The sequence below is a fragment of the Cheilinus undulatus genome, linkage group 18 (genome assembly GCF_018320785.1).
Source record: "Cheilinus undulatus linkage group 18, ASM1832078v1, whole genome shotgun sequence".
Taxonomy (NCBI): Eukaryota; Metazoa; Chordata; class Actinopteri; order Labriformes; family Labridae; genus Cheilinus; species Cheilinus undulatus.
In genome coordinates, this window is record NC_054882.1 from 39,693,372 (window position 1) to 39,710,396 (window position 17,025).

At 39.3% G+C, this 17,025-nt stretch overlaps 1 protein-coding gene across 3 annotated transcripts in view; it reads right to left on the reverse strand.

Moving 5' to 3' along the window:
• rab3gap2 (RAB3 GTPase activating protein subunit 2 (non-catalytic)) overlaps window positions 1–17,025 on the reverse strand; it is a 36,677-nt gene that overhangs the window by 5,958 nt on the left and 13,694 nt on the right. Inside the window, exons 11-29 of one of the 3 annotated variants that reach the window (XM_041812543.1) lie at window positions 16,832–16,924; window positions 16,576–16,715; window positions 14,579–14,774; window positions 13,580–13,723; window positions 10,819–10,901; window positions 10,681–10,745; window positions 10,484–10,574; window positions 8,479–8,600; window positions 8,085–8,295; window positions 7,689–7,786; window positions 6,258–6,366; window positions 6,000–6,160; window positions 5,743–5,917; window positions 5,402–5,581; window positions 4,522–4,628; window positions 3,125–3,191; window positions 1,707–1,777; window positions 1,577–1,612; window positions 1,347–1,475 (exon numbers count right to left, since the gene is read on the reverse strand). In XM_041812543.1, coding sequence (XP_041668477.1) covers window positions 1,347–1,475; window positions 1,577–1,612; window positions 1,707–1,777; window positions 3,125–3,191; window positions 4,522–4,628; window positions 5,402–5,581; window positions 5,743–5,917; window positions 6,000–6,160; window positions 6,258–6,366; window positions 7,689–7,786; window positions 8,085–8,295; window positions 8,479–8,600; window positions 10,484–10,574; window positions 10,681–10,745; window positions 10,819–10,901; window positions 13,580–13,723; window positions 14,579–14,774; window positions 16,576–16,715; window positions 16,832–16,924 — 2,278 coding nt within the window. Of the gene's footprint in view, window positions 1–1,346; window positions 1,476–1,576; window positions 1,613–1,706; window positions 1,778–3,124; window positions 3,192–4,521; window positions 4,629–5,401; window positions 5,582–5,742; window positions 5,918–5,999; window positions 6,161–6,257; window positions 6,367–7,688; window positions 7,787–8,084; window positions 8,299–8,478; window positions 8,601–10,483; window positions 10,575–10,680; window positions 10,746–10,818; window positions 10,902–13,579; window positions 13,724–14,578; window positions 14,775–16,575; window positions 16,716–16,831; window positions 16,925–17,025 lie in introns of all 3 variants that reach the window. The other 2 variants (XM_041812544.1, XM_041812542.1) reach the window with 2 other exon arrangements.

Here is a 17,025-nt window from a genome sequence, read left to right on the forward strand (position 1 = left end):
ATTTCTACACTGGATTAACATTGTTAACAAACAGGACTTGCTCAAAATTTTGGAGCACTTTCAGCATTTATCTGAGCAGCTGAAGAAGAAAACTGTCCTGAAGCAGCTGAACAGAGTGGTATGACCATGGCTTGATCCTGTGTTGTTGTTAGCGTCTTTGCTAACATGAGCAAAAATGTGCTTTGCCCTGAAGGGCTTCAGTGTAAAGACAGTCCATCACTGCAGCATGTACCAACAATTTTGGTTTTATCTTAACTTCCATTCTCCAGCTTTTTAAAAAGAAAATAGCCATTTAGCACACCTGGGTCTGTCTCCTCACTCATCACTGCTGGCTGTGTCTGACCCTCTCATCTCTTTACCCCCAGGCACATAAACATCCACGCTGGAGGACAACAAGTTGTGGTCAAACTTAGTCATATGTTTAAATTGCATAATTATTTTTGTAATGCATTAAGGTTTCAAGATTAATCACAACCATTAACGCATTAATGTTAACAGCCCTAATTGTGACATTACCAGCTCCTACATGGCTGCCAGAGGTTGCAAGTTCAATCTTAAACTTACCTCAGTAACATGAATACCCTTAACACACGGCATCTCCAAAAAGATAGGACGAGCACTGCTTAGCGCCATCAACATGCATGTGCTCTAGCATTGTTTACCGCTTTCAGCGCAAAAAACAGAAGTGCATTTAAGTGCATTTCTCCCTCATTATGAGAATTTTATGACAGAAAACAAAAATGTCCTCAATTCAGAACAAGAAATAAACAGCAGAGACGGGTGGAGGTGGTCTTTACTCGTCATATTGTGTTCTTGTTTTGGTTGGGAGCCCGCTGGCGGTGCAATTTTACATACTGTGAATCTGATCTAAATTTGGATGAATTGCTTAGGCTTAGTCTGCTCATCACAAAATTCCAAACAGGGAATAGTGTCATTTCTGCATGTGCATTGGCACAACTGAAGGAGAGAAGTTAAATGACTCTAACTGGTCTTTATCGAAATAAGAGCTGAAATCATCTGTACAAACAGTAGAGGGCAGGATGCAAAGACTTTTGGGCATAACATGAATCAAACCAAACAGAGCTCCTTCTCTCATTCAATTTAAAACAAAGCTATAAAAATAATGACACTTAATACGATCCCACCGACCTGGGCTTTACTGTGCACCCTGTTAAATGGTTTGTTCACATTAACTAGCAAAACAAAGGTTCGAACAACCCTTGATGCACTTGCTTCATGCATTTTAAATCATGCGTGATGGATTGTTGAAAAAAGCGCCAGCATGAAGTCGTTGTTAGTAGCGGTAGGTTTCTCCATGCCTTTTTTTCTGGAATCTTCTTACTTACATAGTAATTGATAAAAGACAATGGGCACTGATTTTTAACCAATACTCCAGTCACCTCCATGAGGATCTGCAGCAGCTGCACACAGCAGCCCAGGAAAGACGTCATGGCTTTGTCTCCCATCCCGACATCCTGCACATAAAAAAACATCCTTAAATTATACAGCTATATATTTGAAAAATATGAATTAAAATCATACAGTTGTATGAAGGGAGACATCTACTGACACTTACCCGTCGACACAAGCGATCCTTTGGTGCTTTACCAACCTAGTTAAAAAGGAACATAGATATTTTAGATGTAGCTCAGTGATGAAGCATTGCCTTTCTTCAGACATGATGTTAACTGTCTACCAGGATTTACCTTCTCCATGAGGTAGGCTGCTGATGAGAAACGCTTTACAATAAATGTACTCCACATCATCGTAGAAATACCTGAGGAAACCAACAAGAGATAAAGACAGCAAAACATTAACACAAGAGAACACTCAAGGGAAGAGAACCTAAACAAGATCAAACCCCAGGCTACATGTTCAACCCAAACAACATTATTACTGAGACAACATGAGACATTATAAGAACTAAAAATCCAAAGAAATCATACAAGCTTAGATACCCCATCACATCACCAGAACTGAGTAACCCTAGATGTCATTAAAACAAAGAAATCCTAAGATACAAGGACTAAGATATCACGAGACATCACAAGAACCCACGAGTACCCGGCCAACACAGGAACCCAACCACAAAAAAACCTGAGACCAAAGTGGACATAACACAGTTTCTGGCTTTGTATTTTTCTGCAACAGCTCCAAAACTTGTTGAGACTATGAGCAGTTTTAAATTTGTAAAATTTAGACCCAGGTTTTAACCCTTTAAAACCTACAGGATCGCCGGCGCTCCCATTTGCATATCTGTTTTCAACTGTGGGTAGAATCAGAAGATAGTAGAAGATAGAGCAATAATTCTTTTTGCATATACAACAGGAGGAGAAACACTAACATATCACACATTCAATGTGTTCCAGAGTACCATTTCCTTCTAGAAATATCCTTCCTTCTTTTGCAGAAATGTAGTAGAAAGCGCACACATCAAAAACAATATAATATAATATAATCCGGGTTATAATGCTATTGTCTTCTTGCAGGTCACAAGTCGCACTTCTTTTTGTTGCAGCATGGTCTTCTGCAAACACATGTATGCTCACAAGTATCTGGCACACTTAGAGATTTGATTGCACTACTGTAAATAGTTTATTTCTTAATAAAGATGCTGTCTGTTTGCAAACTGAACACAATTTCCTTTTATTTTCATTTTTGCCACAGTTTATAAAGATGAGTGTATTTAAAAAAATGAAGTTATGAAAATAATTAAATTTTTGAGGTTTGAAATGATCTTGTGCATTTTTACAATCACAATTTTGAGGGATACAGCTTAACATCTCTGTATTTAGGAAAATGTGTAAAATTGTTAATTTTTCTTGTGGTTTTTTGCACTCGTGAGCAATTTATTTTGTTACTATGGACTCATCGCATACATATCATTAAAATTTTGGTTGTAAGGGTTGTATTGATGTATTGACAACTCAAATACTCCAAAAATGGCACTACAGCATGTAAAAATGTAAAGATATGCTCTGGTGGACTTTTTCTATGGTAGGTCATAAAGGATTAAAAGATCACAATTACCTTTTGACATGGAAAATCACAAAAACAAATTGGGCATATTATTCTATGAAAAGTATTTGAAAGCATGTAAAAGGAAATCTAAAGAGCCTCTCACCCAGTTGGATATGGGGACTGGAGACCAGCTTCAAATGTTCCACAGCCCAGCATAAGTATCGTCCCTCCTGGAAAGAGAGCCAAATGTGTGAGTTCATCTAAAATCAGTGACCACTACATTAGGTATACCTGCTCAGAGATTTCGGGGCGGCGCACAAAGGTCTGTCTGCTCTGAGGTTGTAAAAATTAGGGCCATTCAAACTATCTACAATCATGATAACACACATGGATAGTTCATACAAGTCTTTTGGTAATAACACTTGTGTTTCTGGCTACTTTGTTTGGCTGTAAATGATGAAAAAAATTAAATTGATGAGTATTTTTGACAGCAGTAAGTCAATTTATTCTTTTGTGTGGGTCATGGACGGCCACAGCTTTTTTTTAGAAATGTGAAGGGGGGGCTCAATGGAAAAAAAAGGCTGGGAACCACTGCTCTAGACAGAGCAGGAGAAGCTCCAAACACAGCTCAGTTTCCGTAACATCATCCAAACGTAATTTCCAAGAAACAGCCATGACCAAAGAGGCTCTCCACCTCAATACGCCTTTTCCAAGGAAGGCATAGTGGCAAAGTGGTTAGCAATGTCAGCTCACATATCCAAAAACATTAATTATATGTTAACAAGCTATTCTACATTGTCCAAAAAATGGTTATTGGTGGATTTAAAGAAAAAAAAAAATAATATGAAAGATAAAATCCCTGCATTTGAAGTTGTATTCTCCTGTATCAAGTTGTACATGCTTCCTTGCTGTCCAGTATTCACACAAAGACAAAAATAAAAACATTCTGGGGATACATTCTTTTTACCTCTGAGGTTTTTAGATACTTTTTTGTCCCAAATTTAAAGAGTGCGCACCAGAAAAACTCTCAAAAACTGTAAGATTTGATAGACATTAAAAATTTGGGTAAAACATTGCTGAGTTATAAAAACTGATGTGTGCTTTGTATATCAAATCAATTTGCTGACCTGATCCAGACAAATCATTAAACTACAGCATCTACAGTTTTAAAATTTGTAAATGTTATCAAGTCTATGGAAAACACATTTTTCTAACACTATGGCTGCATACTTTTAACTACAAAATATCAACCTTGGAATAAAAGTTGCATTTCTCCATGCTCTTATTTTAAAAAAATGAAATCATTGTAAGAAAGAAGGTGATTCATAAAAATCTGCCTGCCCTGCTTGATAAAAAGTAAAAAAGTGATCATGAACAGCTTATTCACAAAAACCTAAACATGGCAGAGAGTGGATAATACCCGAACAAGAATCACTACATGAGAAGGAAAATCACTTTCGTTTTTTGAACACAGTTACTATTTGGAAGATTATTTATCATGCATACAAAATCACTTCTGCTTTGTAACTTTAAAAACAATATGATTGTATGAATGTGCACCTCTGGGTCTTTGTTCCACTGCACCACATACTCCCAGCAGCAGTGAGCGAAGAGTAGATCGGGTGACAGGGAGTGTGGGAATCGCTGACACACAGCCAATAACAGCTCTGCAGAACAACATGGACAATGGGTCAAAAGATGTGGAAGTCAAAAAAAATAAAGTAAATAATGACTGTATCTTAAATTCCTGCTGCTTCATCCCAGAGATTCACTGAATCTTCAGATGCTCTGGGCTTTGGTACCTATTGCTTAATTGTATTTATGTTTCATTTAATTTTCTAGATGCCTGTCTATATTCTTTTTAAAATTATATTGTGTATAGGGGGGCATATAGGCAGTCAGTGCCCTGCCCAAGCTAATTGACTCCAGTTTGACGAGTATGAGTGCTCAGAATTATAGTCAAGCACGGTACACTTCCATGGCCCTGGCAACTCAAAAAAAAAAAAACTCAAAGTAAGCCACAAAATGAACAAAATTTCTGTCATGTTGTTTTTGTGTTTCTTCATTGTGGTGAGTCTGAGAGAGGGCGCCTTGTAAATAATATGATTCATAAAACAATGCAATGTAGTACCAGTGCTCAGGCCTGGTAAGTCAGTATGAGTGCAGGCCAGTAGAGGGCTAGGGGAGGTGGATAGGCATGCTTCAATAAAGCACAGGCCAAGTGGCCCTAGTGTAATTGCATTTTTAGAGCAACTGTAATGATCCTCTTAGGGATTAAGATATTTCTGACTCTGGAATAATCCTTAAATAAAGCCTTTTGATATCAGAGTTAAGTGCCATTATGCATGCAAATTTTTTACGTCATGATCAACATTTTAGTCATTCAATATTTGTCCAGATTTCCCTCCAGGAGCAACATAAAATGTCCCCTCATCCTGACCTGCTGTTCTCTCCATGCAGTCCTGGCTCTCCTCTTTGTCCTCATTCACGCTTTCTCCTTCATTCTTCTCTGCTTTGTCATCCCCTTCTTTGTCTTCTTTCTTTGGAAGAATTTCCTTCAGTTGCTCAGGGGGTAAACTGTGCCTGAACACCCACTTAGAGACACTGTCTGCAATGCCACCTACAATGATATGAATAAAAAAAAATCCCCCCCAAAAAATTCACAGGTAAGGAAATTTTGGTGAATGCCAGAATCTATTAAAAAATCATAGGAGGGTTTTAAGGACAAATTTCTTCATAAAACCAGTTGGTGAATGAGGCCTAATACTATTTACAGCCTACCTGTGCCTCCTTCTAGCAGACTTTTGATAGAGCACTGAGCTGCAGCGCCCCCTGCTGTTCCCTGAGGCGGAGGCACCAGCAGCAGCGTCTGCAGCACCAACACATCCTCCAGCTGGCGGACACACACCACCCACTGCTCCAGCTCTAAAGACACGGCTTCCCACTCTGACTGCAGCTATCGCACAGAGAAACAAAACCAGACATTTAAACTGCATCAGTACTGAGAAAGTTTGATTTCATGTATGAGCTCTCTCTACCTTGCTGTCAGCCAGGCTTGTGATGCTAGCCTTAGCTGCACGGTGAGCGACGAATGCAGCTAGCAGAGCAGCAGCAGAATTGTGGGACTGGATGCATGTAAAGCGAACTTGCTGCCACCAGGGGGAGATAGACTGAGGGTCCCATGACTCCTCAACAGCACCTAAAGGCAGAAGAAGATGAGGTTTATTGTTGTCATTGACTTATAATAGTAGACAGACAGGTTCTTTAGCACACAGGAAAGGAACAGTGAGACAAACCTTTCATGCTACTGAGGGCGATGAGTAGTGTGTGAAGGTTTCTGACAGTTTCCTCTGGTTTCTGTAGCACCTCCTTTTCTCTTTGTAACCAAACGCTCAACAACAGAGACTAAAAGAAAGAAAGAGAAACAGTTAGAAAATAGAAAAAATACAAGACACTTGCATCGTGGATGCTATGAAACTGTTTGTAGGATCTGGGCTAGGCCCCTTATCTCCAGAGAAGGCGAATCTTAATGCTTCAGTAGGCCAGGGTGATATGGCCTAAAAATCATATCATGGTGTTTTTCTTGGCTTTGATGATAAGTATTATATCACGGTATTACAAATAAAAAGGGATAATACTTTTCAATCCAAATTCAAGTGTTATTAACCCCCTTAAAACAAGCCTTTGATGGCATACTCAATTTATTTCCAAGTATGGAAACACAGAAAACATGTTTTTTTTTCATTCAAGTCTCTCTAGGTTTACTTCTGTCTAATTGCACTCTAAGTTTCGTATTTTATCTCTAACCTGATGAGGTGTGTTAAGCTGCTAATGACTTGAACACGTTTCCTAGTGAAGGCGTTGAACAATAAAAGCATTTCAGAAAAACAACAGCCGCGGACTTTTATTTTGAGGAGCTTGACGGAAGTATTATGTTTAGGATTGAGTTAGCTTAGCTTTGGCAGCAATACCGGAGAATACGGCTAAGTTTACAGCAGCTTTTCTGACCTCATTTAACATCGCAGCCTGGATCTTTGACTCACTGTGGACTTAGAAAAGAAAGTCGTAAGTTGTTTATGCCGTTGTAAGAGGAAGAGCTGCAGCGCTGGCCTCTGAGACCAGCCAAAGCAGCTTGTGTTACAGCCCCAGGCAGGCTGACAGAGACAGCACACTGACTTAGTTGCAGTACAGCCATCAGACTTTGAGAAAATCATGTGTTTTTGCCTGCTAACTTACACTGAGGCAGATACGATGATGTCATTAAAAAGCGTCCAAATCTCTACTGTAGGCCAAATTTATATCATTTATACCGTCTACCGCATATACCAGGCACCCCTATGCTTCAGCATACCAAGACATTTTGGACAATGCTATGCTTCCAACTTTGTGGCAACAGTTTGGCCCTTTTCTATTCCAACATGACTGTGCCTAGTGCACAAGCAGGGACTATAAAGACATGGCTTGATTAGTTCTGCGTGGAAAGCACCTTTGGGATGAACTGGATCAGGGATTGTAGGACCAGATCTTCTCACCCAATTTCAGCGCCTGACCTCATAAATGCTCTACAGAATAAATGGGCACAAACTCCCAGATGAAAAAGGGGCAAACTCTGTATCAATATACATATATTTGAAAAAAGAAAATATAATGTTCAGGTGGCCAAACACTTCTGTCCATACAGTGTATCTTAATCATAACCATCCAAACAGACTTCTCCTCAGTCTTACCAGAAGCTGCTGTGGGCTGATGCCAGCCTGCTGCAGTGTGTCACACACTTTGTGAAGTGGGCTTTTGCCACACAGACATCCCCAGAAGAGAAAGTTTCCTGAAAAGGACACACAAGCGTAAAAACAGATCACGGCCTAGACTTGTGTTATTTGATGTCATAAGCCTCCCTGACTTTACTTTTCACCTCCTCAGCCTTCAGAGTATCATGAATCAACACTATAAGAAACTAGTGGTAAATGAGATTTTGGACTCTCTAAGATTAATTGATCCATAAGAATAAAGTAGTATGCAGAGATAAAAAAAATGTTTCACATAGACTAATTTATTCTTTAGGTGAGGCATGGTATCTATGGCACTAATGGGGTAAAGCTCCAGAAATAAAACATGTGGCATACCTAGTTGATTCCATTCAGCTTCAGACCCTCTGACCACCTTCAGCTCTCTGTCCTCAGTGCATTCTATCTGGGAGAGGAAAGCTTGGGCAGGGAACGGGGAGTTAGGCGAGTCCTGGGCAAAGGAAACACTGGGTCTGGAGGTGAGCTGGGCGTAGCGCTGTAAGGTTGGACCTACACGGGACAAGTCCTCGTCTATACCATCGAGGGGCTCCTGCTGGGTGGGGGAACATGTGAGGATTTGTTATCAAGATGTGAAGAATAATAAAGCACAAGTAACAACACTGATCTGACTGGAAGCTTTACTGCTGTAACTGAGTTGTTTTGCAGTTGGAAATGTTTCCTAGTATTGTAAAAAAATATTCTGTATGGGTGCTGTTGTTGTGTGTGTGTTTACATCATTACAGCAGGTCTCTGTGTCTGCAGTAGAGTGAAGCTGCTGGATGTTTGTGTAGAGCTGAAGCAGTTTGAGCTGAGAAGAGCAGAGCTGGAGTAATGTCATGTCCACTTCCTCTTGGTCTGTGATACAAAACAAACAACATAAAAACATTTCTATGCACAAAAGATTTTACAGTGATAACTCCTATATTATAAGAATTAGGTGAGAAAATAACACAAGAGTCATTACTTTAACTGTTAAATTGCACCTTTATATCCATTTTCTTCCTAAGAGTAATTCTTGTTCTTGACTTCCCCTGGCCCTGCCACCTTTGAGGTTGCATAACCTTAAAGACTGTTCTTGGCCTAAAGTATTAGTTGTGAAAAGGGTGCTTTATAAATGGAATGCCAATAATATTGTAATATTTCACTTTGATCTTAAAAATGTTAAATGAAATAAAAACAACAGATTGTAAGCTGTATAACAAAATTTTTTAAAATCCTGTCCATTAAAATGACCAACAGCAAAAAGTCTAGCACAACCTCTGATGACCACACTAACCAACTGAAACGGGGCTAAAAATTGCAACCTACTGCAGTGGAGTTGGAAATGCTCCCATCAATAGACTGATTCTCCTACTATGGATTGTATACTACAAGAACAGACATCCAGTTAAATTGCCTGATCAAGCTGCAAACATACAGATGACCAAAGCAAGCAATGAGTGGTCATTTGATTTGACCAATTTGTCACCCATTCAACTATAACACAGCTTTAATGGTTAAAGCAGTTTTATGTTAACCTTGCATTTGCCGGTTTCCGTGTTTCTCATTGGCAAATCCATCTTGCAAAGCTCCCATCTGAACCATTTGGGCCCGGTTAGAAAGTGACAAGACCAATCAGTGTCGAGAGGCGGTAATTTGGGGCGTGGCGGAGTCATGAGGTATACAAGCAGTGACAAGTGACCGGTGCAATCATGACGGAAGGGATTAGTATGGATGCTGCTAAAGCATCAGTTTTATCAGAACTTGACGACATCCATCCATCCACCTTATCCGAGAACGGGTCGCGGAGGCAGCAGCCTAAGCAGGGAAGCCCAGACTTCCCTCTCCCCAGCCACTTCGTCCAACTCTTCCTCGGGGATCACAAGGCATTACCAGGCCAGCCGGGAGACATAGTCTCTCCAACATGTCCTGGGTCTTCCCTGGGGCCTCCTCCCAGTGGGACCTTCCCAAAACACCTCACCAGGGAGGCATCTGGACCAGATGTTCGAGCCACCTCATCTGGCTCCTATCAATGAGTCCCACCCAGATGGCTGAGCTTTTCACCTTATCTCTAAGGGAGAGCCTAGACACCCTGCGGAGGAAACTCATTTCAGCCACCTGTATCTGCAATCTCGTTCTTTTGGTCACTACCCACAGCTCGTGACCATAGGTGAGGGTAGGGATGTAGATCGACGGGTGAATCCAGAGCTAAAGAGAGTCCGCATCACTGTCGACGCTGCACTGCTCCGCCTGTCGATCTCCCGCTCCATTCTCCCCTCACTCGTGAACAAGACCCCGAGAAACTTAAACTCTTCCATTTGGGGCAGAATCCTATTCCCAACTTGATGACATTTCTTTGTTAAAAGAAGAGCAAGAACAGCACAGAGTTGTTTTCTTTTCAAAAATGACAAAAGTCTACATTCGCCATGGTTCGTGTTATGCAGCTCTCTATGGAGTTTACTCCTCTGTACCTGCACCTCGGTACAGCTATGACGTCACGTTTTGTTGCTCTGATTGGCCCGTAAAGATGTGACAGACAAACGTTCATCCAATCAGCCGCCAAGTTTTTTTCAAAGGCTCCATCCTTTCCTAAACATTGTCTAAGGGGGGTTTTCCACATGGAAATGTGAAACAAATCCATCTGGCGTGTCAGGTTAGTTTTATGTAGCAATTCCAAAACACTCAGAACCAGTCATTCAGAAGCCAAAGCTTGTTAAATTGGTTAAAATACATAATTCTTCTCTCATAATAAACTTTACCTTGTTGCTTCAGAGTGTCATATAAGGCGGCAGTGACATTAATAAGACATGAAACTGGAGTGTTTTTATTTGACAGTAGAGACTCTAGAGCCTAAGAGAAAGAACAGAGACTGCAGTTAGAAAATTTTACTCTTACTTAAAATAATTCACTTCTTAAGAAGTGTGTGAAGTAATCTGATGTGTGCCTTTGATTTTACCTGTTTTTTGATGGCGGGATGTTTGATATCCAGCAACACATTCTTGGCTTCACTCTCCAATAGATCTGAAAAGACAACTTAAAAATCAATAATTCATCTTAATCTCTCGTGTTTCTCTTTAATCTAGCTCTCACTTACCAGGCTCCACCTCTCTGCTTCTCAGTATGGTAGTGAGTCTCTTTAAAAGGTGCATATCTTTGGCTCGCTCACTCTTCTTGTCACTAAAATATAGAAGCATGGTAGGGTTTCAATGGACAGCCTTTTTTGTATGGAACAATTTTACGCTTTATTATTCATATGTGGGCAAAGCAGTATATTTTATCTCTTTGCTGATGCTGGTCTGCGCATGAGCATGTAGTGTATTCTCATGTAAATTTGTATTATGCTTTCTTGTAACAGTTAACCATCCCTCATTGAGAATATTTGCTGTGGAAATTGTAAAAAGGGCTGTTTCTTTAGCATGCAGTAAATCATCTGATCAGACACCGCCCCAGCAGGAATGATTTATAGCAGCGTTTCCCAAAGCGTGTGCCACAACAGGTCTCAATAATAAAAACCGACCACATTTTAAATGATCATCAGATATGTGTTTAAAAGTTAATTACTGTTAAAAAAAATCTCAGCCAGAGGATTTAATTAGCGTGTCACCTCTTTATCACAGCATCAGTGTCACGCTTTAATTGGTGTTGGATTAAATAGTGCCACTTCAAGAAACTTTCCACTCACTTCCTTACTCTAAGAATTTATTAGTACTTTTGGGGAATAATGTTACCTGAAAAAAGTTTGCAGATTTGCAAGTATCGTTAAAAGACATGAACACTAAAAAAGAAAATGTAGGTGATTTTAAAGCTGTGGCTTGTTAATTATACTTTATCCCTCTGCAAATACTTTCTTAGTAAATTTTATGTCTCTGAAGGCACTGATAAACTATTATAGTTGTGAAGGAGCAGTAAAAAGGGATGTTTGAAGTTTTATCAGTTGGCACAAGCCAACTGAAATACGAAAGTACTGTTAACTCTGGAATTTTTCCACAAAATACACCATTTCTCCCAGAAATTGTTGCAATTACAAGTGTTATTGGTGTACACATGCTTATTTCATGTACAGTGCTTAACAAATTTATTAGACCACCTGTCATATTTATCTCAGAGACCATCCAGCATCATGAAGTGCTTTAATGCAGACTCTTTCATTTTCAGTGAGCGCTCCACGTTTTACCATTTTGAACAGGAATGAGGAATTTCAAACTGAATTCACCTTTTTATACCCAAATTTGAGCCGGCTCACTGGGCTTCTCTGAGAAGTCAGAAATGAATCAAGCATAACATCAGCCACTAAAACTCATTTTTCTGTTCAGGAATGCAAGTAAATAACTATAATTTGACATATTAATCAAGAAATATTGATGTGCTTTACTATTTTTTCTGTTTTTTTGTAAATCAGTAAATTTGAAAATTCATGGATAACAATAATTAATTATATTTTAGCATTAAAAATAGCATTTTGGTTAAAGAGCTTCACAAATTGGTGTATTAACCATTGCAGAAACATAAAAAATGATTTTTGGTAATTACCAATGCTGTTGATTTAGGGCAGCTGTAGCATAAACCTTACTTTGGGTGGTGGTCTATTAAATTTGTTAAGCAATGTATGTGCATTTGAACAACACAAAAAAACCAGAAGAAAAAAGGCCAAAATTGACATAGTTTTACACAAAACTCAAACAATGGGCGGGACAAAATAGTTGGCACCCTCAACTTAATATTTGGTTGCACACCCTTGAGAAAAAATAACTGAAACAAATCACTTCCTATTACCATCAACAAGCTTCTTAAACCTCTCAAATGGAATTCTGGACCACTTTTCTTACTTTCTTCAATACTCTGTCAACACTTTCTTCCATGACTGTAACTATGAGTCTCATGTTATGATGTATGAGGGTTAGTGGGACCAGAGACTCTTCAGGTCTGAAACTGGGCCACAGCATACCAAAGTTTGGGAGAGGCTGCTTTAAAGCATTTAAAACCATTATACAGAAATAGTCAATATTGTGACTGATGGTCTCATTAGCTTGTGTAGGTCATATAAGGCAACACTATTTATTTTTAAGTTTACTCAAATTACTGAGTAGCTACAAAAGAGTTGTACAGTAAAAAAATGTTTTCTTATTGACAAAATATGAGAATACTATTTTAAAGTCACAACTTTCTAATAAAGAGACAAGCAGCAGCAGTTTTTGGATGTAATGTGGAATAATTCTCTTGCTGCACTGACTGCCATGAGCAGTCAAAGCCAAAAAACTGGATAGTTTTCATTCATTGTTTTTTTTTTTTTTTACTCAGTCACTAATACTTTTTAAAATGTAGTGATTTACAGTACTTTCCCCAACATATACTTTAGTAAAAGTAAAATTACTGATTCAAAATGAACTAAAAAAAGAACAAGTACAAAAAAACCTACCCAATTACAGTAACTTGATTAAATGTAATTAAATTATTCACTTTCTACTGGTGAACACTGATAAAAAGGGTTTAATCGATTGATTAAAGGTACTAAAATATTGATAAAATGTACTTAAAGCAACACCCCCTTCATTTAGTAAACTTTTAAAAAGTCCTACTGTCTGTCTGTACTTAGAGTGAAAAAAAATTACAGCTTCATATTCTGTGCATTTTCATAATATTATCTTTATATAACGTGAAGTTTTCCTGTGGAGCACAGAGCAAAGGAAACACAGAAGTGGAGTGTTAGACAAACTTTTTGTAATATTTTAAAATAAGAGCCATAATGCAGAAACCTCTGATCTTCAACAGTGATAGACTGCTTCCAAAGTGCCTGAGTGACAAAGGTAAATCAACATTATCTCTGAGGCTAGTGTGTATTTCCTCTGTGTATCTACCTGAGAGCCAGGTGGAAGGGGATGTTCACTGTCCTCAGAGCTCCTGTGATTGGATCAAGTAGACACACCTGCTGTGTGTGGAGCTGCCAGCCTTGACTGGTCACACTGTTCACCCCCATCAGGCGATAACCAGCATACAGCAACCTGCAACACAAAAGCAGATAGTATTAGTGCTATTCAACCTTTTAGTGTCTCAGGTTGTTTTAACACTTAGTTTGTTTCCTGTGGTCTGAATTATGGACTAACTTTTTACACTGCTGCATAATAAACTTAAGTTTGGTATGTTTTCAGACAAGGACTATTTACAAGTGGACCAAAAGATGGTATGCATTAAGGAAAATGTAGTGGTAAAGGTATTTTATTCAGTCTTCAGATACGCCCAAAAATATACACAGTTTAGAAAACTTTAAACAAAGTCAACAGTCATGCATTGAGAGTTGATCGAAAAGGCAAAATGAAGAGCAAAATGCTTACAAAAAACGCTTATGAAAGCCTTTCCTACTTTCTTTTCAAACTAAACTACCAACATCCACCATGCAAAAAACACAACAGATTAATCAACCACACTTAGAAACCTTAAATAGCTAAAAAAACATTTTCTTGAAAACTCAAAATAAATGACATTTTTTCAAATTAATATCAGCATCACTGCAGAGTTTAACCCCTTAACAGAGACACATATCTCTTTCATATCTAATTTGTTGCTATTTCTTACAAGAAAAATCCCATAAATAAACCAAGAGTAGTTGACTCCAGCCTGGCTGTGACCACTCCCAAGTTTACGGTTTCTTACAAATGAACTAAACCAGAGTCCAAAAAAAAGCTAGAGCCCCTCCTTTTCTAGTGGTCTCTGCTGGGTTGCTTGGTTCTTACCAGGGTTCGATTGACTGCCTTCAAACCAGCATAGACAAACCACAGTTACTTGGTAAATGGACTCAGGCTAATTTTGACTGAACCAAACAAGCTAGGTGTAAAAATGTGTGTGCACATTATTTCTACCTGCAGTGTTTTCCCACAGTGAAAGCTCCGACTCGAGGTCCCTGCTGCATGGCCCACACCTCCAGGATTCCCCTGCGGGGAGCATAGATAACCAGGAAGAGAGCATGACGTCTGGGGAGGGAGGCAGAGGGGGAGAACTCCCGATCACCTCTCTCCTCTGGAACCTGCAGCCAACCCAGCTGAGCATCTCGGTAACCTGAAGGTCAATCGAAGTAAAGTAACATTTCCATTCACAGGGACACACCAAGAAACTATTAAGCTGATTGCAGGACTTGGCAATCATGGATGTTTCAGAAGCAGAGGGAGTGGTTCCTAACCTTTTTTCCATGGAGTTCCCCTACCCGTATATAAGAGAAGCTGAGCACTCCTAAGATCCACAGGTAAAAAAGGGAAACACTGCTTTCAAAAATCAACATCGATTTTAACTGTTTTGTTGCTAAAACCTGCAAAAACATGTTTAACTTACCAAAAGAACTTTGTATAAACTATTTAATAATGTTTTATCATGACTTTTACTTAATGGGTTCACAAAATTGTTCTGCCTGGTTCAGTAGCCTACGGTTTGTCAGTTTTTTACGGTAAAGCCTGATCTTGCTTGTGTTTCCACAGCCATCCAGTCTTGCTTGTTGTGATGGAAAATGTGTCTTTTTAGAGATTTGGATAATTTGGCTTAGCTCAGTAACAGGAGCTGGGAGTTTGGCTCCCAAATATCTCTTCATTCGGTACCAGTTTGGCTTTTTAAATTTGGATTATATAACAACAAAAATGTAGGAAAGAAAACTAGCACTCAAATGGAAGCTAGCTACTGTGTCACATTTAAAAGCTGTTAAGAACAGGTTCGTTCATGAATGGCAGGGCACTCTGTCACTTACCCCATAAAGTTTATTTGGTCAAAAGTAGATATAAGTGTTTCCATTTACAAGCATGGGTATCACAAAATGAGGAGAAACTGTTCAAGCAGCTAAGCTAGCCTCATAGCTCAGAACAAGACTCCTCATGACTCCTGTCTCCTTTCATCTGGCTAGACATTAGACACTAAAGGTCTGCAGGACTGAGTAATTTGTGATGTTGGTCACCATCACAGCAGGTAAACTGGTTAAACCCTTTTTTGTAAAGTGTAGGGATTGTATTCAATGTATGCAGACATTTTCTGATGATAACTGCAGTGTAGAAGTCCTTTTAGTTTTAATTTACTTACTTTTCTCCCACTCATTCCTAACAGCAGTCCTTCACCCCTGCCCCCCATCTATCATTTGTGCATCATTGTGACTGCCAACAACCTATGTGCACATATTTAATTTGCTAATTTTAACAACAACAGAGAAGCTCCCACAGGTTGGGAACCAGTGCTTTAAAAGGAATCCTGCATGATCAGACCAGTTCATCTTGTTGGATATATATTTGTATCTCACATATACATACTGAAGTAAAAAACTCACTACATATCTGCATTTTGAGTAATTTAAGTTTATAAATTCACCAGGAGGCCGCCATGTGCTGTCACTTCACAGTTCCGTAGAGCTCACCATTCCTATGCAGTAACCGCTGTTGCAGACTGGCAGTCAGAGTTACGGCTGCATCTCAGAGATGCATGTCTCACGCACGGAGAGTTCTAAAATTTGAGGTCCCTTCTATTTTTTTATTTGCACCACGAGCCGTTATCTGTCCATCAACATGCAGTAAACTCGTGTCTGGTATGAAAGCTGTTATGGCAGCAACAGCTGCAAGCAGAAAAAACGTCTGAAAAATGGTTAATAACAACAGCAAAGATTGCTCCACACTGTGACGTCACACGGACCAAAACATTCCGGCCTCCTGGTGAGTTTATGAGCTCAAATTTACTCAAACTGCAGATATCTGGGATATTCAGTGAGTTTTCTAGTTCAATATACATTTGAAAGATGCAAATATCTATCCAACAAGATAAACTTGTCTGAGGGTTCCTTTTAAAGGAAAAAACCTCCCTGGTATTAACTCCTCAGTCCCCTTCTTCTCACCTTTCCACATGCGAATAGCAATGCCCCTCGCCAAGTCCAGCAGCGTGACTCTTCCAAAGTCATCGGTCACTCCAGCCAGAGTGTTGCAGGGGGACAAACAGATAGACTCGCCATGGCGACGAGAGTCTGGGAGACCATATCTGGACAGGAAGAGAAAGGTCACATCTAAGAAGCAACAGAAAGATAGCAAAAAGCCCAATATTGCTACTATTAATAGGGCTTTTTTAAATGTGAGATGCAACAATAAGATTCATACCTGATCGCTAAAGGTGTAGCTGGCTCTACCTTTGGCTTCTGTTTCTGAACCGCCTCCTCTTCATGCTTATTCTTGTTCCAACCTAACCAACCACTGAGAGAGTGGTGTAATGATGAAAAATAAGCAAAGACAATGTAAGTAAGGCACAGATAATATGATGCATGAAAGCAAATAAAGGATTAAGGAATACTTGG